The 24,616-nt window shown below is 39.9% G+C and overlaps 1 protein-coding gene across 17 annotated transcripts in view; it reads left to right on the top strand.

Moving 5' to 3' along the window:
• Positions 1-841: 841 nt before the first annotated feature.
• The window catches only part of ANKS1B (ankyrin repeat and sterile alpha motif domain containing 1B), an 895,010-nt gene continuing 871,235 nt past the window's right edge, over positions 842-24,616 (top strand). For 3 of the 17 annotated variants that reach the window (XM_074326198.2, XM_074326191.2, XM_074326192.2), the window contains exon 1: positions 848-1,682. In XM_074326198.2, coding sequence (XP_074182299.2) covers positions 1,549-1,682 — 134 coding nt within the window. In that variant the 5' untranslated portion in view covers positions 848-1,548. Of the gene's footprint in view, positions 1,683-24,616 lie in introns of all 17 variants that reach the window. The other 14 variants (XM_074326200.2, XM_074326193.2, XM_074326195.2 and 11 more) reach the window with 9 other exon arrangements.

Below are 24,616 nucleotides of genomic sequence, written 5' to 3' on the forward strand. Positions count from 1 at the left end.
GTTGTAAATAATACTCAGTTCACTGGGTTGAGAGGAAAGTGCCCATTATGTCCCTTTCCTCCCAATCGATTATTAGCAAGTTAACATTTATGAAGTGTATTTCAAGGGCAAGGCAAAGCACAAGGTGTCACAGGAAGTTTCAAAAGAAAATAAACGCGTGTTCACCACCACAGGCAAGGAGAGCATCAAACCAACAAAACCATGCATAGTGAATTGCTGATGATACGTTCCAATTACAGTGGGTCTCTAATCCATGCCCATGAGTATTTTCCCCAGTATGACTGTGGAGGAATTTTCAACGAGAGCCTTCTTGCTGGTATTTTTACAAGTCAGCAGATCCTCAAAGCCCAACTGAAAAATGGGGCTGATGAAAGACCCTAGAAAAACTGGAACAGTCACCGACCGTTCAGGGGCCAGTGCCACAGAAACTAGGATAAAACAAACCTCTTCTTTCTGACCACGGGCAGATAGCTCTCAGTCGTGTCCGGGAGGTTAAGCCTTAGGACGGAGTGCGGGTCCATTGCCTGGATGCGGACAGAATAGGTGGCAGAAGCACCCCTTCCCAGCACCCCCAGCCTCCCCACCCCCACCACGGAGGATTTTCCTCAAGCGTCGTGACTGACCTGAGGCATGGCGCGGCTGCCCGACCCGCTGAGGAGGAGAACGCCAGTCCTCACACGGTTAAACCTCTTCCAAGGAGACTGGAGGCGGGAGGGACCCCGCCCACGAAAACGAGGATCATACCGTCCCGGGCCCCGCCCCCATCTCGGCCCGGCCCCGCCCCCTGCCCCCGCCCCCCGCACAGGCGGGCCGCACCTGCCCGCGCGCTCACGCCCCCCGCGCGCCGGCCGCCCGGCGCGCCAGGCCTCAGAGGGGCTCGCGGCGGACCCGGGCGCCCGGCCGCCGGTCCCCAGCCCCGCGCCTCCGCCGCTTCCGCGCCGCCGCCCTCGGCACGCGCCCGCCGCGGTTTTTCCGCACCGCCCTGCCTCGGCGCGGGCCACGGGCGCGGGAGCCGCGGCCGCGCGCTCCTCTCCGCCTCGGGCCGCCGCCGCCGCCGCTGCCTACCCTAACCGCTAGCCGGCCGGGCGCGGAGCTGAGGAGATCCCGGGCCGGGGCGCGCTGGCCGCCGCCGCGGTCGTCGCTGCGCTCGGGCTCCCGCGAGGACGGTGTCCTCCTCCTGCTCAGACCTCCTCAGCCCTCACCGGCCTCTCCGCACGCTTCTCAAAGCACCCCGGTCCCCACCCCCCTCACGCCCCACCCGCGGGAAGGAGGCCTCAGGAATTCAGGGGAGTGGCTGTGGGGGCGCGTCGCGGCTCCCCGCTGGGCCAGCCCCTCTCCCCAGACATGGTCCGATCCCCATTGTAAAAGCTGCGCCCCGAAGAGGACGGAGTGGTGCTCCCGGCTCGGGGCTGCAGGGATCTCTCTGTGCGGAAGCTCTCGCATGATTTTAGGGTGGGGCGGGGAGGGCCCCGGATTTGGGGGAGTGGGGGTGGGCGGGGAGAAGGACCCAGAGGGGAAAGGACTCTGTGAGGGAGTCGCTGAGAGACTATGGGGAAGGACCAGGAGCTGCTGGAAGCTGCTCGCACTGGCAATGTGGCCCTGGTGGAGAAACTCCTGTCTGGCAGGAAAGGAGGGATCCTGGGCGGCGGATCCGGACCCCTGCCCCTGTCTAATCTGCTAAGGTAAGGACCGGCTGCAGCTCCGGGATTGCATACCTCCTTATGCATTGTGATGGATACGTCCTCCTCCTCTTCCTCCTCCTCCTGGTTATTGCACCTGCCGGCTGCCAGCGATTCATTCTGAAATTAGGCAGGAAAACAGGCAGGGTGTATGGAGAGGAGGTTTGAGCCTCCCAGGAAGATTGATGCTTCACATTCGGTAATTTTAAAATAGCCTTCCATCAATGCGTCTGTAGCTACTTTTCTCTGAGCTGTGGTGCAGAACTTGGACATGTACTAGTGTGGCTGGAAGAAAATCGGCGTTCCACCTGCTTCCCATCAATGTTTATGATATATTTGCAGGCTCGAACCCAGCCTTTTATTTGTGGTGGTTTTTTTTTGGAGTATTTAAATGAAATGGGCAGAGAAGCTATTGCGTGCATGCAATCACCCTGCAAAAACCACAGCTTTTGGTTGCTGCTACCTTCTCTTGCAGAAGGCATTTGCTCTGCTATGGGTTATGATCCCACGAAATGAAGAAAGTGAACCTTCTGATGAGATGGCATCAGTACAGGGTGTGTATAAAACTTGATGAGGCAGGTTTGGCAGCCCCAGCAGTACTTTCAGTTACCTGGACATAGCTGAGTGGAAACTTGCTTATTTGATATCGCGGGATGAAGGATGCCAAGTCGGGATCCGGATAGTGTATTTGGAATGTGGTAGAGGCCTTTTGGAGAATCTTTGGAGAATCTTTCTAAGATGACATTTTAAAAAAATGTCAAGGTCTTTATTCAGCAGGCAGTACCGTAGAAATGAAATAGCGTTGATTTGCATATTTCAAAAACTATGAACTAAAAAGTTGAATTGATGGACAAATGAAATCAATTGGGAAGGAGGAAGCCTGAAGAATATTCACTAGATAGCATTCAAGGAAAACTCTTTTTATCTAAAATCATGGCTTTTCAATTTATCCTGGACATTTTGAGAGGCATTATTCATATCTTCACCCTGAAACATCTCTTAGGCAACCCAGCTGGACTTGTAAAAAATTTTAAAAGCCCAAGTGATTTTCTTGGTTTTGAAAAGCTGTTCTGTGCTACTCTTAACAAGTGGTTAATGCAAACTTTTGAATGATGACAATGTGTTCTTTACACAGTTCTCATGTTTGTAGTGGTCAGACAATGCAGTTAATTACAGCCCTGGCTAACAAGGGTCAGTGAAAACATTTGTATTACAGTGAAGTGAATTTAGTAGGAAAATAGTTGATGAGATTCAAAAAATCTCCATATGTGATCATCTATACTTGTTGATAGTGACATTTTATTGGAATGACAGTTCACTACAGAACAATGAATATTTATGGGACATCTTTTTCAGTAGGTCTTAGAAGTGATGACTCTTGTGTGTACTCCCTTGTTAAATAATTTTAACTTTCACGCACAGACAATGTGTACATATTTCAGATGATAGCTGTAGTAATTGCCCTTAGTCACAGGTAATTTACACAGATGCAGTATATCTAGTTACAGTTTTAAGTTGCAGGTAAAGCGTTTGCCAGTGGATCATATCAGTTATAAAAATGATTATAGCTAGAAACCTATATGCTGAAAGAGGTTTCTAAAAATAATCAATTCCTTTTGGAACTGAATTCTTTGAAAGACTAAAGAATTCTTTGAAAACAGGGAGAACTTCAGTAAATTTCATTGAGATAAATAGTGTTTTAAAAAGCCTATCTTTGTGATAGACCTTAAAGGCAAACATATTTTAAATACTTTCTCAGTTGTGCCATTTCGAAAAAAAGAATAGATGTCAAACTTTTAGAATAAATACCAACTCTTTAATGTCAACATTAAATAAAATATCAAAATGGTGACCCAAATTGTGCTTCTTGAGTGAGAGCTTTTCTCTTTTGCTGGTGTTGTCAGAGGTAACAGTAGTAGCTCTACAACAAGAATGCACATAGAAAACAGTGAAACTAAAAAACGTGTTCATTAGAGTATTTTGAACCAAGATGTAAAAATCAAAACCCAAACCAATAAGCATTAAACTTGGATTTACGTATCTCATACTGAATAGACAATTAAAAGTGTCTTAGAAGGAAATGGGAGTTGAAATTGTACTCTTTGGGTGATCCTTTGCATAAAATGAAATTCCTAAAAGAAGGCACATGTTATTTAGTTGTCACTTTATTTCATAAATGATTGTCATCAGAAATTTCTTACAGAATAATGGAAAATGTGGCCCCTCCCCCTTCAAACATAATGACACTCTGGAATTTTAAAATGTTTTGGAATGAATTGTGGAATAGGTTTGCCTCTCCTCTCCCCCCTCCGTTTATTACTTGTGTTGTGTAATAAGTTTTAGATCCCATGCTGCTAAATGCTTACATGTATCATTTAATTCTTATATCAACCTTAAGTGATCCTCATTTCATAGATAAAGGACTAAAGAGATAGGAAGATTAAGAACTTGCCCAAGGTCACATAATTAGTAATGGCAAAGATTTGAAATTCCTTGATTTAAATTTGCTTTACCACATCTTACATCTTATTCATTGGATCTGTTTTATTCACAAAAGTTTAAGGTATATGGTTGAGAATGTCAAATCTGAATATTTTTGTTTTACAATGTATATTTTAATTTAAAAATCTTTATATATTTTTTCTAATTACAAATCTCATGACTGTGCTTTGAGGGATCACTAGTTAAGAACTTTTGTGAAAATGCCTTTGATTACATATTACCTACTAAGTGAGCAAGTGTCTATGTGATGGGGAATCAGGTATGATTGGGTGACATTGCAATTTTTGGCAAAAGTAAGAATGACATTGAACAAATATAAAAATCTCTCTAAGCCTCACTATCTTCTATAAAATGGGAATAGTGTATATGGCGTTGTTGTAAGTATTAAATGAGGTGTAAAGCATGAATGCAGAGCGTTTAGCACATTGGTGTTCATCGTTAGTGCTAGCATTTCTCATGCAGCTCTAAAGCACTGGACTTATTTCTTAAGACCTCAATGACTACCAATTTGCTTCATATTGGACTGGGAGTAAATTTCTATAGTAAGTTTACCATTAGAAGCAGACTCTTCGTAAAGATGGGGTCTTTTATTAGAACTTCTCACCTATAGGAATTACCTCTGACATCCTTTACCAGTTAGTTATTCTAGTCCTGTTAAACCCTCCAATAATTAGATCCATTCCATTTTTTGACAGCTCTAATTCTTTTTTTAAAAAAATCCTACTATTGAGTTGAAATCCATCTCCCTTTAATTTCCAGGAGTTGGTACCAGTTTGGCAATGTGGGTCAATCTAAAGTAGTTTAATTCATCTACCAGCACAGTTGTTCAGGCACATGCATTTAGCTATACTATTTTCTTATAAATCTTCTATGTTTTTTCATGGCAGTACACTCATTTCCTTCAACCTTTTGTCATGTGGCACCAGAGCATAGGTGAACTTATATTTTCATACTTTTTGCTACTCTCTTTTTCCTTCTTTGCATATTCTCAAATTTTGCAACGACTCACAGTGTGGTGAGCAGAAATGAACACAAGGGCATTAGATGTCATTTGACCAGTGTAGAATATACTGGGACTTGATATACTGTTGAATTAAAAAGCAAAACAGGTTACAAACTAGCATTGTAATAGTATGATCCTTTTTTTTAAAAGATTTAATTGGGGAAGGGAACAGGACTTTATTGGGGAACAGTGTGTACTTCCAGGATTTTTTTCCAAATCAAGTTGTTGTCCTTTCAATCTTAGTTGTGGAGGGTGCAGCTCAGCTCCAGGTCCAGTTGCCGTTTCTAGTTGCAGGGGGCACAGCCCACCATCCCTTGAGGGAGGTCAAACCAGCAACCTTGTGGTTGAGAGGGTGCGCTCCAACCAACTGAGCCATCCGGGGAGCTCAGCGCAGCTCAACTCAAGGTGCGGTGTTCAACCTTAGTTGCAGGGGACGGAGCCCACCATCCCTTGTGGGACTCGAGGAATTGAACTGGCAACCTTGTGGTTGAGAGCCCACTGGCCCATGTGGGAATTGAACCGGCAGCCTTCAGAGTTAGGACATGGAGCTCTAACTGCCTGAGCCACCAGGCTGGCCCCAGTATGATCCTTTTTTTAAAAAAATGAAAAATAAGTGTGTGAACATTTATAATGCGCATTAAGAAATTTGGACTGATAAACACCAAATGTAAAAAGTAGTCATCTTTGAGTGGCAGAACCATGAGTGATCTTTCTTTTTGCTCACATTTTCCAATATTCTACAATGAGCATGTATCATGTGATGAAAATAAAATAGCAGCTATTTAAAACATGATACAATGAAATTATTACCTTCTTATTATTGATCTAAGATCTACTGTAATGTAGGCCAATATTTTCTGAGCTATCTAATGGCACTGGCTCACACTGGGCACATACTCAATTAAATCTTCCAGATATTTTTTTTCCCGATGACTTGTGAAGCCATGGTTCCCCTATCTGGTACTTGTAAAAGTGTTGATTGAAAGTAAATGATTCCTATTACATTTAGTCTTATTTGTTTTAGCCTATATTCATAGTCTATCTAGATCTTTGTGAATCTTGAGTCTATCTTCCAACATATTCGCTTGTCTCCTGTACATGATCTTTAGATTTAATAAGCATGTTTTCTGTAACTGGAATTCAACACACCATGATATATTGCTAAAGAACCTCTCTTCTGCTTAGTATAAATTTACAAGCAGCAATTTTTATGCATAGCATTTCTACCAACACTGAAGCCACTTAATAGAGCTATTTGTCAGCTACTTCTTTCCAATATACCTGTGAGAATATTGTGAGGTATTTTATTCACTGCCTTTCCAAATTCACGCTATGTTCTTTTTATGACATTCCTTTGATCTACGCCTTTAGTAGTAAGTCTATGAATTCCACCCAAATCAGGTTACTTTATTATAGCTTGTTTTTGGTAGTGAACCATTGATGATGCCTAATTTTTATGCAAATTCCTCCCACTCCCTTGCATCTAATTCTTCTGGGTCTGGATACTTACACTGATTTAAAGCAGCTAAGTGTCTCTTAGGATCTCTGTCTGTTTGGAACTTCAAAAATCTCTTAACATTATTTGTTTATCCTTTCTGGTTTGAGAATATTTCTCACTAGGGAAGACAGAAGCGAAATAGAAATTGGGAAGAGTCAGATTCTTGGTGTTGTTCAATGTCATAGGAAATTCTCTTGTGGTCTAAAACCATCCACAGTTTTACTGTTACTCTGTCAGAGCTCAAGGTTACATTAGCTACCATAGCCAGTGAACTTTTGTATTTCCTTTTTTTTTTCCAAACTTAGCTGAAAGGGACATTAGAATTTTCCCAGGACAAGTATATACTACTCTTTTGTGTGTTTTTTCAATTATGCCCCTCATCACCCCTTTTTGTCCTTGAAGAAATCTGAGCTCATCAGAGAATTCAAATTGATTGCCTCTCTCCTTTTCCTTCCTCCATATTATATGTGAAATTTCGTTTTATTTAACATATGTTTCATGATACAGCTGCAAAACCTTTTAAAGTGTCTTTCTTTGGTACAACTGCCTTTTAATCCAAACAAAATTAATTCCCATTTAAAATGTATACTATTTCTTTATTAGTGAGTCTAGAGTAAGAATTATTTGTATTTTAATAAAGTAATAAAAAGTTTATTAATGTTTCCAAATGTACTTGGTGTTTTTTTTTTTGGTGTTTTTTCTGTACTTGGTTTTCTTAATACCTCAAAGAGGCAAGTACTATATAAAGTGTATTTAGTAAATTCTTGTTCTCAAGACTTCCATGTGAAAAAAGTAGATAAATTGGATAAAAATAATATTCTGATCACTAAAGACATATAAACCAGATAACTTATAATTTTTTTTTTCAGATTCAGGATTCAGTTTATGAAGTTTTTGGTGAGGGGTACAAGGAGATAAGGGGCAACTCGGAAGCATTATAATTTTTACAATTACTTGGGCAATTGTGGTTATTCTGATTCTGACATAAGACACTACCAGGGAAACTGCATTGGTTAAGTGGAATAAATCACAAATAGAGCAGCTAAACTGCATGAAAATGTTGTATCTATAAAAATAGTCAACTTGCAAGTGGGTTATCTATTTTAGATAGTAATGATGTTTGAAGCGGTGATTGCACCATTATGTTCAGGGAGCTGTGTCTGCCAGAGTGAACGGTGCCAGCTGCATGATGGGGAGGGAGGAGAGAGGAGAGGGAATTTTGGGATTGACCTCTTTCTCTACTAAGCAGGGTTTTCAGCTCCCTCTTCATAACGGTGAGGCTCATTTGTAGCAAGGAATTAGGACAACCGGCCTGTGACTACTACGCATCTCGTTTGTACTTACATTGCCCAACACCTCGTGTGTCTCAGGGGTTTCTTACAGTAGATGGAAGAGTGGAGCAGGTCTTCACTGACATAATGCAGGAGCTCACGATATTCAGTAATGCATCTGCCGACATAGCAATTTGGCCTCTCAGGTGACGATAACCACAATTTGATTCGTTCAGTTGTTTATTGAAATAGTTTACTTAATTATGCATTTGGGATAATTTTGGAAAATTCTTTCAAGGAGCCTATTATAGAACATTCTTCCTAAGTATTTAACTAGAAATGGAAGTTGACCCTAAGTCAAATCAAGGATTAGAAAAGACTAATTTCAGAATCTTAAGGTATTTAACATTTGATGCACTTGAGTGTATCTTTGGTTTCTATTTTGAACATAGTGCAGCATAGTTTTAGTTACTTGAAATAGGATGAATTTGGGTTATTCATCATATTTTGACACGAGAGAGTATTTTATATTTGAAAAAGCAGGAATTTACGCAGAACTTCATCTGTGTTCCAGTTCTATCTTATGTACGTGATGACATGGTCATGTAAACCATATGGCAGGCAGAGGCATAATGCCAGTTGAAAACCCAGTGAATTTTCCTGTGTAACACAGGTCTAGGAACTCTTCTTAGAGTCCAGTTTTCTTTTTTTGCATCAGTAGGACAGCAAGTGATTTCTACATTTGTGTTAAACCTGGGTGAGGATTGAAATTTTGTGATTTATTTAACAGGATATCTTCATGAATCTGTCTGTAAAATGGAACTTTGATTCAGTTGTGCTGCAGAGATATTTGGGTTCTATTGTGTTGTGAGAGCAGCTTTATTTAAAGTGGTTAATTCTAGTTAAGTGAACTGAAACAATCAGCTTAAACTTGTCACTATTCTTTGATCAAGTTGTATCAAATCTTGAATGATGGATTTGGGCTTAAAAGGCTAACCTATTTTCTTAGTGCTGGTTTGAGATATTTGTTCCCTATACAACATTTCCTTTAACCGTTCCTGGCCAAATCTCTTTTTCTAGAAAGAAAGCCTTTTTTTTTGCATTCAAATTACTACAAGTTCACCCTGGTTCTAGTTTTTGTGCCAACTGTCCCTCTCCTAAGGGGGCGCAGATTTTGTGTGAGATGTAGAACTGGAATGGGCTGTGTAGTGAAAAGTAGATTAAGAAGAAGGAATATTGAATTTACAGAGTTTGCTTTCATCATCTCTAGTTTCCTCCCTCCCTCAATGTTAATTTCTCCACTAACCTCATGGACTCAGTGTCCTCATTTCTTTCCTAACTTTACACCATCACCAAAAACTACTTCTGGGAGCTCACAGTTAATGCATACTGAGATGTGATTGATTGATAAATGCATTTAGGAAGAGGATGCTCTTTTTGTGTTTTCATTTTAAGGTAAAACAAAACTTGAGGACAAATAGTAAAGCTTTGGAACGCTTTTTTTTAAGATTTTATTGGGGAAGGGGAACAGGACTTTATTGGGGAACAGTGTGTAGTCCCAGGTCTTTTTCCAAGTCAAGTTGTTGTCCTTTCAATCTTAGTTGTGGAGGGCACAGCTCAGCTCCAGGTCCAGTTGCCGTTGTTAGTTGCAGGGGGAACAGCCCACCATCCCTTGCGGGAGTCGAGGAATCAAACCGGCAACCTTGTGGTTGAGAGCCCACTGGCCCATGTGGGAATCAAACCAGCAACCTGTGGAGTTAGGAGCACGGAGCTCTAACCGCCTGAGCCACCGGGCCGGCCCCTGGAGCTCTTGTAGTAGAGCTGATGGAGTGGGTTTGGCCAGATTTGCAAGAGGGTGTTGGATAAAGGTGGTCATTTATCCTTCCTTCTGATAAGGCTGCTGCTGTACAAGGGCAAAGGGACTTGGTTGGAGACGTGAGAAATGGGGTGACACAGGGCTGGTGCTGGAAAAGCCTTTTCTTTTTGCTGCTTGTTTAGTCTCTAGAACATTTTATTGGATATCTGTTTTATTATATACCCATCTTAGATATTAGCATATGGCATGTTGTTTGCTTGTTTCTAGAAGTTATTCCTTAGATGTACATATTTATTATACAATCATGGATGACAAAGATATGCTGTGCAAATGTTTAAGAGATTTAATATCTAATATGGTTTGAGATTCACATTCTTTTAAATGCATTTTCTTGGGTTTTAAAACAATCTATGTTGCAAGGTGACTTCAGTATGTAGACTATTTCGTACTCCTGTGTTTCACTGTTCGAGGGAGGCATTTGAAATTCTGACCTCTGTATATCAATTAGCATTCCTCCGCATTAAAGTTTCCTTCCTTGTTTTCTTTCTTTGCCTGAATTACTACTTAACTCCTTTGAGTCTTTGATACCTCTAGTAACTAATCTGCATTTGAAATGTTTTATGTATCATCATATAAATATGCTAAATATAGTATCTTGTGTTTTGAATATACCAGAAAACTGCTATATTTACTTACAGAATTATTCCTGTTCTGTAGAGCTATTTTACTGCTAGTGTGGTGACCTGGGAGTGAGTAGGAGTGAGTGTGGGGGCACAGCAGAATGTTCTTTGGCGTGGGAAACTCCAGCAATGGGCTAGCCAGGGACAGAGTTGCATCTTGTTTTTGCCTTCTTTGGCTAGAGACCATAGTGGTCTGTCACTCTGAAGGATGACAGAAGCTTCGAAGACATATCAGAGAAGGTGAAGAATTATGAATAATGATAAACCCATTTCCTACACATTTTTTCACTGGTATGTTTTATGCTGTGTATTAGGGTGTATTTAGACCAAAACTTATTAATCAAGGAACCAAATACTCTCCAACTAACCAAAGTCAATCAGGATTTTATGGGGCACTGACATCTAAGAACAGTGATAACAAAGAATGACCACTCATTTTAGCAACTGTTTATTGAGTACCTTGAGGATTCTAAAATGGAATGAGATCATCTTTGTCTATCCCCAAGTACTTGCAGAGTAATGGGACAGACATGTCAACAAAGAGTTAAAAATAGTGTGATATGTGCTATAATGGAAGTATGGAAATATGCTACAGGAATGTGAAGAGCAAGAAGGAGGCGCCCTTCGTTCCATCTGGGAGGAGGAGTCGGGAAACTTCAGAGAGACGGAGACTCTTGAATCTTGTTGGATGAGTAGAAGTTTGCCAGGCGAGCAATTTGGGAGAAAGGCATTTCAGCCTGACACGGGCGGCAGAGCCTGAGTGGGGGTAAGGAAGACATTGGCACAGGGGAAGATGTGGCAGTAAACAGGAGGATTGGTTACAGACAGCGGGATTTATCGAGCAGGTCTATGTACTAAAGAGAACAGAAGCCAAGTTTTCACTATTGAAGGAATTTACAGATATAGGAAGGAAGAAACCAAAATGAATCCTGCCTGTGGAGTTGGGTGGGAATTAGACAAATCATTGTAAACTCACAGTTTTCAATAAATATAGATATAGATGTAAATGTGTGTTTTTCTGTGTGTGAACATATCGTTTTCACTAATGAACATACCCAGGAACCAAATCTTAGCTCTGATTGCCATTTTCCAATAAAAGGAACCATGGCTTCTTAGAGAAATGATTGATCCAGGAGTGAAACAGAGAAAGATGAGTCCTGGAACATTTTATGATGCCAAAAGCAAGAAAATGCTCAAAAAATGACTCAAAGAAGCCAGCCTGAAAGGGCTTGTACTGAAGTCTGAGAAAATATAAGTATCAGAATTAATAATGAAGACTGGCATATTCAAATAGTTTAAGTGTGCCTCTCCAAACTAGTTATTACAAAGGGAAGAAGAGTGATTGTACGGGAAGCCTGACAGGTGTTTTCATAAGCAAGTGATAAACGAGAACATTGTGAGCAACAGGATGAATCTCCTACGCAGACATCCTCTTGCCCCTTCCAGGCTGTGACTCCTTTTGCCAGTTCACATCGACAGAAGGATGCCCTTGTTATCGTGCTTGGGGTCTAACCCTTGCACGGGGTCACCCTGGCATGTGGATGCCCTCTTCACCCTGTTTGGACTCTGACACCCCATGTCTGGATGTTCACTTCTGCCACCGCTACCTGGATATCCTCGTCACCCTACTTGGGTTCTGACCTCTCACATCACATACCCCTCTAGGGGACACCCTCTCTAACTTGGTTCAGCTCTGATACCCCACACTCAGCTGCCCCCAATAAGGATATTTTCCTCCACTAGTTTGGGCTCTGTCACTTCACTGTGGGTCACTGTGGGTCTCCCTCTTCCTCTAGTGTGAACGCCTGTCTTTCTCTGCCCTACTAAATGGCTTTGGGAACTGAGTTGTTCAGGAAGAGAGGGAAATGAGGAGGAAGGAAAAGAAAAAAAGAGCAGAAGCTGAGAGTAACATAATGCTCTTATTTTTCATCATCATCATCATCATCATCATCATCATAATAATAAAATCTCTCCAAGTCAGCAATGCCTGTACCCCTGTGTTGGAAGAAAATAGGCTATGGGCAATTAAGAATACCAGGTACCATGGAGATTATGACCAAAGTTTGAGTCCTGTGTGGCAGTTCTCCTGGACACTATTTTTCCTTGTATTTTGGAGGAAAGATGATGATAGTTTGATAGGCTGGTCAGCACTTTGCTTTTTTTTTTTTTTTTTTTTTAATTGGGGAATATTGGGAAACTGTGTTTTTCCAGGATGTCAAGTTGTTTTTTTCAATCTAGTTGTGGAGGGAGCAGCTCACTGGCGCATGTGGAACTCGAACTGGCAACTGTGGTATTAGGAGCACCTTGCTTCAATCACTAAGCCACTGGCTGCCTGCCGGCGGCTCAGCTCCAAGCTCAAGCCATTGCTTCTCACTGGTCCATGTGGGAATCAAACTGGTGACCTTGGTGTTATGAGCACCATGCTCTAACCACTGAGCAACTGGCCGCCCTGCATTTTTTTATGAGCTTTTTCTTTCATGAATGTTGTTGTAGATATGTACCATGTTTCCCTGAAAAGAAGACCTAGCCGGACAATCAGCTCTAATGCGTCTTTTGGAGCAAAAATTAATATAAGACACGGTCTTATTTTACTGTAAGATCGGGTCTTATATTAATTTTTGCTCCAAAAGACGCATTAGAACTGATTGTCCGGCTAGGTCTTATTTTTGGGGAAACATGGTATTAGGTTGGTGCAAAAGTAATTGCGGTTTTTGCAATTATATTTTTAGCCTTTTAAACCGCAATTACTTTTGCACCAACCTAATAGTAGGCCTCCAGATTGACTGAGAGACAGAAAATCTTTATATTTTTCCCTCTGTTTAGCTAAAAGTCTTTATGATAATTGTCAGTGAAATGCCTTCTCAAGAATTTCAGCAAGATGATGATAATGCAAAAGAAGAGTTATAAAAGCACTGGAATAGTAACTGTCATTCACTGAGGAAGTTGAGTTTGCAGAATTTGATAGAGATAAGAAGTTCAGCAAGTAGGTTTTTCTTGTTATATGATAGTCCCACTATGATTTTTAAAATGTCAGAAAAACATTATGTCAGGACATTGACCAAGTATATTTTAAAATATGATAACTCTGCACAGGTCTTATAAAAATCATTATTGGCCCAAATGAACCAGGACAGTAAATAATACATTCTGGAGATTTCTCAGACTTTAAATTATTACAAGGAATCCATATCTAGAAACAAATCTACGCAAAGAAACTTTCAGTAAGCATTGATATAGCTGAAAAATACCCTCCTTATTTGCAAAAATTGGTAAAATAGTTTGGGAGCATTGCAAAAATAATTCATTACAGTTATAGTTCGTACTTTAAAAGACCATTTGGCTTTTCATGCCAAATTCAAGAAAAAATAAAGCATCAGGCAGTGTTATAAGTTGCTGCTATTATTTTCTAGGTCTGGGAAAACAAGCTCAATGGAAAGATAATAAAAATTTAGGTTTTACAATCTAATAAGGGAATGAAACAGGCCTGGTTTGAAGCAACCTGCTTAATGTACAAGGTACCATCTAGGGATCTAAAGAGATCATGATTCCTATCTACTCTTTTCTTACCGCCTTACCTTTTCTTATCATCAATAGCACCTCTAGTAACATATGACCTTTTCATGATATGTCTGTTTGTATCTTGGCTTTCTATTTTTATGGAACCCTTGGGCTTCCATAGAAATGGTTCTTTGCAGGTGTAGTGTTCATTCGCAGAACGAGGGACCACACAGAGTATCTATGCAACCCATTTCCTATTCCCTTCAAAATCCTTCCAGAACTCTTGAATCTGGGATTGGCAGATACTGTTTCCTCAGCAATGTGATCCACATGTTGTTTCTTTGATGGACAGGAGTTGAGGAAAAGAGTTCAAGATACGTGTCTAATGTGACCTTCCTTGGAGGTCTTGCTTGCTTGCTCTTTACAGGGTGATGGGGTTTTATTGGATGATACAAATAAAAAAAGTTGAACTGCCAGGAGTTGGAAAGGCTCAGGAGGACAGGCTCATATATCATATTTTAGGGGCTGCTAGATTGCGTTGAGCCTGGCCTCATGTTTGGGTGGTAAAAGAGGACAAAAATCTCAGAAAAGGGCCATGTGGAAACATTTATTACCTTGACTACTTTGTGAACTTCTTGAGAAAATACACCAAAACCAGAAGTATTTCTTCACTTTACCTTTTCCACTTGCTCTCTGTTATGCTTATCTCACTTCTTTAAAAAGCCAAAATACTTTGTGACACAATTGGGTACCTTGTCCAAGGTGACAGTGGTGTTTGCAATGTTATAACTGTTGGGGAGTTTCCAATAGTAAAGTCACTCAAAATGAATGCCCACCTTTCTCTTTTCCCTAGTTATTGGCTATAAACATGATCCAGACTCCTACCATTCTGGTTTTTAAAAAAATATATATTTATTTTAGATCAGTGAGAAACTCTTTAGAAAGCCCTTGGTGACTCTTATCCTGTTTCCTCAAAAATAAGACATAGCCAGACCATCAGCTCTAATGCGTCTTTTGGAGCAATAATTAATAGATACTCTGTGTGGTCCCTTATATAATATAAGACCAGGTATTGTATTATATTATATTGTATTGTATTATATTATATAAGACCCGGTCAGTAAAATAAGACCGGGTCTTAAGTTAATTTTTTGCTCCAAAAGACGCATTAGAGCTGATGGTCTGAGTAGGTCTTATTTTCGGGGAAACATGGTAGTTGACTATGGATCCTGATCTGAATTGAGAACATTAATCTAGAGTCACAAGTTTATACAGATTCAGACAAAGTTCAAGGTTTTCCTGTTTCCTCTGTAGTTAACATTTCTAGGTTTCCTCCCTCTTTTTTCTCTGATTTCCTTCCAATAGTTCAGCTGTTTTCCCTCAGCAACTCAGCTGTGTCAGCTTTTGTTGGTAAACCCTATGGCCAGGAAACTAGAAAATGCTCTGTGATCAAAGAGGAACAGAAAAATTAGGAAACTTAACAAAAAGAAAGTTAAGAGAAAGAGACATGGTTTGACAATGGTTTTCTCAAGGTAATTTATGTGACTAATTCAGGTAAATATCTAGGAGGCCAGAGATCTGTCTTGGGAGTGTGTAAGGGAACCGTATGGATAGATGTTCACAGCCTAGAAGAAAAGGGTCAAGTTTATCCCCAGACGTTCAGGGCACTACCTTGGCTTTTAGAGGTAGCACTTGTGCTTTTAATCTATTTCTTAGAAAGGTTATTTCCAAACATCCGTAAATGTGAATCTTAAAAGAATTCTCTACATTCCACATTTATACAGTCACACATTTTGCTAGTATTTCATGAATCTCCTGCTCTTTTTGCAAATAAAGTGCTCATTTTGGCTGTTTTCCAGACATGACAGTTGGTGGACATGCTTCAGTAGAGAAAAGGAAATTTCCCCTGCTTATCTACTCTCTCCCGTCTGCCCAAGATAGTGTGTCTGTCAATTGTGACCTGATTTTGAAATAATTTATTAAATAGAGGAAGGCATGATGTTATTTAAAATGTTGGTATGACATTGACTTTTAGTCCTTTATAATAAGCTCTTGACTAGATTCTCTGGGTGAGCTGAGGTTTATTGCTCCTGGGATTTTAGAAATTTCTTAACTCCTTCTGGGACTTTGGACTCTGTTCACTGTCAAATAGGAGTAGTGTTTACTCAGGAAATTAAACATGCTGTTTATTCAGAAAATGAAGCATGCTGTATTTTTTATTTTTTTTTTGCCATGAAAACAGTATTTTGGAAATATATTATCAGTTAGACTGCTTAAGAAAACAGATAAATAAATATAAAATACCTTTGGTTAGAGTTTATTTTTTTCATGAAATACGTGGACTTATTTTTCATGGTAAAATTTAATGTGTGCAATAGACAGTAATTTAAAGTTTTAAATTCATAATCTTTTCAATTGAAGTTGGGAGAAAAGTCCAAATGAATTATGTTTCTTTTAAAAAGTATGATCCTGGGTTTTAAAAAATTGTTACTATTAATATCTATCCTAAATATATACTCTAATTGAGTCCTCTCTCCTGTACTCTAGACATGCTATTCCCAGGGACCTATTGAGCATCTCTCCCTCAGTAGAGATAGTAAACTTGAAGTGTTCATTCTCTTTACCCACAGTTCGCCTCTGCCTCTTGCTTCACTCCTCTGTGTTAGTGGAACCACTATGTAGCATTCATCTAAGCTAGAAACCCTAGAGCAGGGGTGTCAAAACTGCGGCCCGCAGCCCAACTGCGGTCCACAATCCATTGTTAATTGGCCCACAGCAAATTCCAAAAATATATTTAGTTTACTTAAATAAACCAGGTGAGGCAATACGTACTTCACCTCGAGTGAGTGGCCCGGCTGTTTGTGTATTTTAGTGCTTATGGCCCTTGGTAAAAACCATTGAAAAAAGTTTGGACACCCCTGGCCTAGAGCATCCTTGAATCCTCCTTCACTCTTACGTACACTCAGTACGACCACATCCAGCATTAGCCCTTCCAACTCATTCCTTCCTCTGCCATTAAGGAATTGTTCTAAAACAGGTTACTTTCTGACTTAGAAATTCGTGGCTCTCTGTTGTTTAAAGAAGAAAGCCCAAACTCATTGGCGTATCATTTGAGGCCTTTTGTGATTTGGCTCCTTCCTACCTGCCTCATTTCCCACTGGTTCTCTGCAACAGCAGCCTCCAACCATACCTGAAAATCTTGGTGTTGTTAGCAGGCATCATAGACTTTCTACTCTTGCTCCCCCTGGAATACTCATCCTTCCCTTCTGTGCTCAGTGAAGCCCTGTTTGTTCTTCTAGTCTCATTCCAGCATGATCATCTCTTCTGAAAGCTGTGCCTGAGCTTTGTCTTCTGTGCGTCCCTGTACCTTGTACACGTCTCTATTTTTAGCACTTAGAGTACTGCACTGTAATTACTTGTTTGCATGTTTGCCTTTCCTCTAGACCCTGAACTTCTTCATTCCTGAAACCTTGGCTAGTTTATCTTTTTAAATTTAATTTAATTTTCATTTTTATTTTTTTACAGTGAAAATTTTTTATATTTAGAATTACCCAGCTGGACTCAGTTTACATGATCCTAATTTTGTTGGCAACATCCAAAGCATCATAGTCAGGCGCCAGTCAAACATGCCTTCTTCTCTCCATCAGGCCTGATCAGGGTACGTTGACCTTGGCCATGTCAATGTCACAGAGCTCGTTCACAGGCTGTTTGATGTGGTACTTGTTGACCTTGACATTCACAATGACACAGTGTATGTTGTCTTCTATCTTCTTCCTGGCTGACTCTGTAGTTAGGGGGACTTGACGATGGCACAGTGGTCAAGCTTGTTTCTCCAGGGGGTGTTGTCTCTTCTGAGGCTATTGGGGCTGCCTTTGGAGCCACAGTGTCTTGGGCCTTCGGAAAGTGGGTAACGTGTAGATCTTCTCTTTCTGTGACCGTGGATGCCTTTCAACACTGCTTTCTTTGCTTTCAAAGACTTTGCTTTGGCTTTGGCTTTAGGAGGGGCAGGGGCTTCCTTCTTTGCTTTCAGTGCCATCTTTGTGAAAAGCTAGTAATCTTTTAAAGTGCTGTACAAATGTCATCATTTTATGCTAGAACATATAGGACATTCAGAAAATTATTTGTTGAATAACTAAATGAGTAACTGTGGAATGGGGCATACTGATGGCGCATAGTTTGGACTATGTATATCTGGACTATATCTTTGAGTGCAATTATTGACTGAGAACAGAGGTTTGGTTAGCAACCTCAGTGCTGAGAAACAGTAAATCATTGTTTAGAGCACCTATTAGGCGCTAGGTACTCTGCTCGTCACTGTACATGTATTAGTTTACAGGACACTGAGACCTAGAGAAATTTAGTAACTGGACCAAGTGAGTAACTTGAGTAAGTAAGTAAGCAACACAATTGGATTTGGAATCCATAACGTTTGCCTCAAAAACTAATATTCTCTCCTCAGTACTGGAAAATTATTAGAAGTGGGGGCAGGGGGAAACATTTTAAAACAAAGGCAAGCAGTGTTTTCAGAGTAAAAGACAATTTGGAACCATAACTCTTACTATGGATTGTAGAGATACCCGGGAAATGTTTTGGAAGAGGCCATAGTAAGTTCTTGCTCTTAGTAACTTTGAATAAATGAAAGAATGATGGAAGAGTTGATAAAGTGGAAGGAGCTAAGAAAATTAAGTAAAAAGAGGGAAAAGATGTATTTAAGATAATTTTGTTTAGTAAATTTATATCAGATTAAAGGGAATGCTAGTGTTCACTGAGCACCTAGAAAATGCTAGTCTTATAGATTTATAATCTCCTTATCAATTCTCACAGCAAACCTATGAGGTATTATTTTCCACATTCACATGTGGTTAAAGTCCCATATACACTTTAGCCTTAAAATACGTTAAACATCTTGCTCAAGGTCATGTAGACAGAACCCAGTAGAACTTGAGTTCAAGCCCAGTTGTGTATGACTCCATCTCATGAGTAATGGAGACAATCTCAGTTGTAGCATCAGATATATCAGTGCAGCTGCAATGTAAATAAATTGACATGATGAGATAACGAGGTGTTATACAGAGACAAAATCAGTCCAACCAGGTGGATCCTTTGTGATGACTCAGTTGGTAACCGCTATTTTTATACTTCTAGAGGGAGAAGGAATGTAATATAGTTATGATCTCCTTTTCTTGAAAACCCTGCTTGTTGCTCTAAAATTGAGAAAATGCGCCAATTAAACATAACATTAAAACTGTTTAATAACTGATAATGCACACTGACCAATTATGTGGACGCTGGCTCTAACCATGTAGAGAGGCTGGACAGTGCATTCTGGCTTAGTATCAATTTGCTCTGTGCACAGGCTAGTGGGCTAGATCTGTTTTAGAAGCTCCAGTTATCTGTAAAGCTGAGAAGCAAAGACTTTTTAGCATGCATTGTGTTATGGAATTATTCTGCCACTAGATTAATTTGTTACATATGCTAAACCAATTAGCATTTATAGTGAGAATGACATTTAAGGAAAACGAAAGGAGATGCAGTAGAATAATGAAAGTCTCATTTACATGATGTACCACCTTGCCTAAGACCTAAAAAAAGCTTTACCAGTTTGGTATTTGGTTTCTGATTTGTCCATCTGTTTGTTCATTTGCTCATTCATTCATTCTGTATACTTTAATTTTGAGACTGTTATTTCTGTCAATTCTGAGAAAGGATTTTTCTCTTTTTTTCTTTTTAAGCTATGGAATAGGGGTGATCTAATTGTAATCAGCATAACTGAACTATTTATTTACATATCTGACATATATAAAGCTTTAAGTTATTTAAGGGTACAGACCATGCATTTTTTTAATGCTGCCAACCTCTAATGCCTAACATAGTACTTCAATAAATATTTTAGTGGCTGAAAGAAAGAACTCAGAATTCAGTCAGTCTAAATGTATGTTCTTTGCAACTCAAGCCTGCAGGTTATTGGTTCATGTATTTCTTCAGTGACCATGTCATGAGCTCTTAAAACCTGTAAATGGCTGTTTTACAGATAGGCAGCAGCTCCTAAGGTGACTACAGAAAGAAGAGATTAAATGCCAGGACTTCAGAGTTAGACAGGAGAAGGCCTTTTAAAGATGGCTCTGATGTGTAGTGTCAAACCATATTGTCACCCTGGGATGTAGGGAGCAATAGCTGATTAACATTAGTCAGGTTGGAGTGGAGACTAGACTGTATAGAGATCCAAGTCCAGAAAACAAGGGGTTAAAGCCACCCATTTTCCATGATGAGAAGCAAGCCAGGGAGTTTTGGAACTGGGTGGAGGCAACAGTGTCTCAGGTGCCGATGTCAGGAGGGAGCTAAGGATCTGAGGGCCAGTATATCATAGCAGTGCTGGGAAAAAGGCAGTTTCAATGGCCGAGGCAGACAAAGAGCCTGGGAACACAGTAGGGAGGCCAGGGAGAAGAGAGAGTGATCTTGAGCCTAAGGTAGGTTTTACTTGATTGTTGGGCTAGTTGTAGGTCTTAGATTAGAGTGAAGTACCTTTTGAGCTAGATTTCTCCACATTGGTACTATCCATATTTTGGGCCAGATAATTCTTTATTGGGGGTGGGGAAGGGTAGTCCTTTGTCATGTAGGATTGCTGCATCCTTGGCCCACTAGATGTTTTGGAGATGTATGAAGCAAGTGGCTGCTGCTGACTAAAGAAAGAGTGAGGGGAACTGTGATTATAAGTGACTTGGTAAAGGTTACATCTTTTCATATGAATTCCAAAGGCATCCAGGACCTAAAGCAACCTAATCGTGAACACAGGTTGGCAGAGATGAAATAAATACCAAAAAAGAAAGAAGGCTTTGCATTTGCAAATGCGTGGAAATGTGAACTATTTTAGATTGTCATGGAGAAATAGTATTTGGAGAAAGGAGATTGGAGTTGAATAGTTAGCCATAGTTTGGGGTGAACTTTAAAAGTTCAGTTAGAAAGTTTAATTAGCCTGGAATTAGGGCTTGATCAGTCTGAGATTGGCCAGGAATGAATGTTAAAAGAACTCCTGGATTGAAGAATTTATTTTTATTAGTTTTCAATTTCCTATTTTATTTTTAAAAGTAGGAAAGAAAGTCCTTTAATTTAAAAAAATCAGGTTAATTTTTGGGTATTTGGTCCTAACCACCTGACATTACCTACTTCACATCTGTTCAGCAACTTTCCAGTATAATATAAAATAAAATAAAATCCTAAAAGCTTTGTGGAGGGTGTGTAAAACAAAACAAAACATAAAAACAAGTCACATAGAGATGACTGGAAATCAGAATGACATCAAATTTTTAACAGCAACTCTGGATTATAGAGACAGTGGTGCAATGTTTTCAAAATTATGAGGGAAAATGATTTTCAGCTCAGATATCTCTATTCAGCCAAACTATCTATTAGATCTGAGGATAGATAAAGAAGTTCTAAGACGTAGAAGGATTGAAACATTTATGTCTATGTGTTCTTTCATTGAAAGCTTCTGGAGGATGAACTTGCGTAAAATGAGGGAATAAGTAGAGAGAAAGCCAAAGGATGCAGGAAACAAAGGATTCAATATAGGAGAGCAAAAAGGTTTCATGGAAACAGCTGTTCCCTAGGCTTAGAGGGCAACTCGTCCAGATTGGAGGAAATGGATGGACAACTAGGGGAGGGTTGTGGGAGGAACAGATAGAAACAATGAAGTATTTGGTATGTTTGAACAGTTGGAAAAAATTGACAGTTGACACATTTGTTGGACTTGGGGGAAAATACTGACAGGTAATGGGAAACTAAGCAAATGAAACAAATGATTATTAGCTTTAGAAAGATGTTTTTATTAAGTATGGAAACATCATATTACATTATCTGGCTCAGTAATGAATATGTAGTCATAATGAAGTGTAAACACTGACTACTGATTTAAACATATATTTATATTGGGAGAGAAAAGTCTGTATGTAAGGAGGGGAGGGAGTGGGAAGGAGGCTGATGGTGTAAGAGAGCCAAATCCTCAGTTACTATTAATATAATTGGAATTAAAATGATAATCTTGGAAATTGATGAATCAAAAAATATCAACTTAAGCTTCATATTTAGGCCAGACCGAACTGCTTAAAGAGTAGGAAGAGTGGTTTATAAGGTGTGGGACTAGAGAAAATGTTGGCAAATTTTTTCTTTTAAGGGCTAGAAAGTCCATGTTTTAGGCTTTAGGGGCCACACGTGTTTTGCTGTTGTAGGGTGGAAGCAGTTCTTGACAATTCATGACTGACTGGACATGGCTGTGTTCCAATAGAACTTTATTTACGAAAACAGAGAGTTGAATTTGGCTTGTGGGTCATAGTTTGCTAACCTCTTGACTGCAGAGCAAAGGGATAATTTTCCCTTCCTAATTCACGCTCTTTTTTTTTTTTAATTTCCCTGTCTTCCCCTCCCCCCGTTAAATGTAGAGTAAATATAGGGTAATTTTTCATATTGCCCCTCACATCAGTCCACCTTCTCCTTTTTAGCAGCTGAGATCCTAGTTTAGACTCTTGTCTGCACTAACCCACTAATCTCTAAACCCCAATATTTGGCCCCTAAAATGTGCATCCCATTTAATATTTATTTGTAAAGAGTTTGTGCTGTAGATTATCTGAACTGCTTACTGTTCCTCAAAAGTTGACCTGGATTTCCTGCTTCTTGCTTTATGCTGTTTCCCCTGGAATTATTCTCCTTCTGTAATATCTCAACTCTTCAAAATTGTATGTATCTTTCCAAATTCTCCCTGAAATAACTGCCTCTAAAGAAACTGTTCCTAGTTTCTCTCCACCAGCCTCCAAACCCACATTCAACCTGCCAACCAGAGATGACTTATCCCTCCTTAGGGAGAGATTGAGTTTTGGGGTCAGTCAATCCTGAATTTGAATCTATCCCTACCATATACTTGCTATATGGCCTGAAAAAAAAAAGTTTTTAACCTGTCTGAGCCTTTTTCTTGTCTATAAATACTTCATAAGGTTCTTATAGGGTTAAACGTGATTTAATATTGCATTCTTCCCTTCACTTTTAACACTCACTGTGATTCAACCTCACGTGATAATCATTTGTGTGGTTCTCTTATCCCCAGCCCTTTGCAGCTGAGCTCAGACTGCATCTTCCTCATCTGAAGTATCCTGAAGCAGCGCTCAGTAAGCATTGATTTGATTGAACTGCATTAAGAGGGAAATATCTCAGTGTTGATCCTTATCTGGAGGATTCTGGATTCTGACCTTATGATAAAATTAGAGAAATTTTGTATTCTGCAATTTGCTCCCTAATCTTTGTTACATGGTTTATTTTTCTTGACTTCAGTTTTCTCCCACATTGCAAAGGAGGTGCAGTGTTGGGGAGAATAGGGTGACTTAACTTTCATGGGGAACTAAGCCATTTGTTTGTATTGAGTCAGGTACTCCAGACTCTGAATCCTGAATCAGATAGTCAGCAGTGTTTAATTGAATCCCCAATATGTGCAAGACTACACTGACTGCTGTCACTCTAGGGAGAGGTAACCATCTGGAAGAACTTTGTCAAAGAACCTAGACTATGAGAATATGTCTCTTTGTATCTTAATTAAAACGATATTAGTTTTCACAAAATAAATAGCTGGCATAAATGCTGTCTTTTGCCTCTCCCTGCGCCCCTTTTATCATTTTTCTCCCAATCTCAAAGAAAAGGCCTCCTTCTTTTTTGCCATGGCTAGGATGATGTACGAGGTCTGACAGTTAAGTTCACAAACTCATCCTAGAAAAAGTGCTACATACCTCATTGCTGAATATCACTATGGTCACCTTCTAAGTACTCCCCTTGGGACGCTGTGCACCGATGCCAGCACCTAGTCCACCCTTCAAAGCAATTTTGGAACTCCTTTTTTGGAATGGCCATCAGTGCTGTCGTCGTATTACCTTTGATGTCCTGAATATCATCAAAATGTCTTCCTTTCAATATTTCCTTTATCTTCAGGTAAAGAAAGAAGTCATTGGGGGCCAGATCAGGTGAGTAGGGAAGATGTTCCAATACAGTTATTTGTTTACTGGCTACAAACTCCCTCACAGACAGTGCCGTGTGAGCTGGTACACTGTTGTGATGCAAGTGCCATGAATTGTTGGTGAAAAGTTCAGGTCATCTAACTTTTTCACACAACCTTTTCAGCACTTCCAAATAGTAAACTTGGTTAACTGTTTGTCCAGTTGGTACAAATTCATAATGAATACTTCTGATATCAAAAAAGTTTAGCAGCATCATTTTGACTCTTGATTTGGACCGACGGAACTTTTTTAGTCTTGGAGAATTAGCTGACTTCCATTGTGCACTTTGATGCTTCATGTTGGTACACCCATGTTTCATCACCAGTGATAACACGGCCCAAAACATCGTCTTGTCTCTCCAAAAGGTCTTGGCAAACTTTGACTTTCTTTTGATTTTGTTCATTGGTGAGCTCCTTCAGGACCATTTTTGTATACACATTTCTCACTCCAAGATTGTCAGTTAAGATTTTCCTGTTTCTCTATCAATGTTTACTTGGTCTGCTATGCTTCTCACAGTCAGCCGATGATGTTGATGCACAATTTGCTGAATTTTTGCAATATTTTCATGTCAGTTCTGCTCGTTACTGGCTTCCCTGACCTTTCTTCATCAGTGACGCATTCTCTCCCCTCAGAAAAAC

The sequence above is a fragment of the Rhinolophus sinicus genome, chromosome 1 (assembly GCF_057876585.1).
Source record: "Rhinolophus sinicus isolate RSI-liver-muscle chromosome 1, RSI-T2T, whole genome shotgun sequence".
Classification (NCBI taxonomy): domain Eukaryota; kingdom Metazoa; phylum Chordata; class Mammalia; order Chiroptera; family Rhinolophidae; genus Rhinolophus; species Rhinolophus sinicus.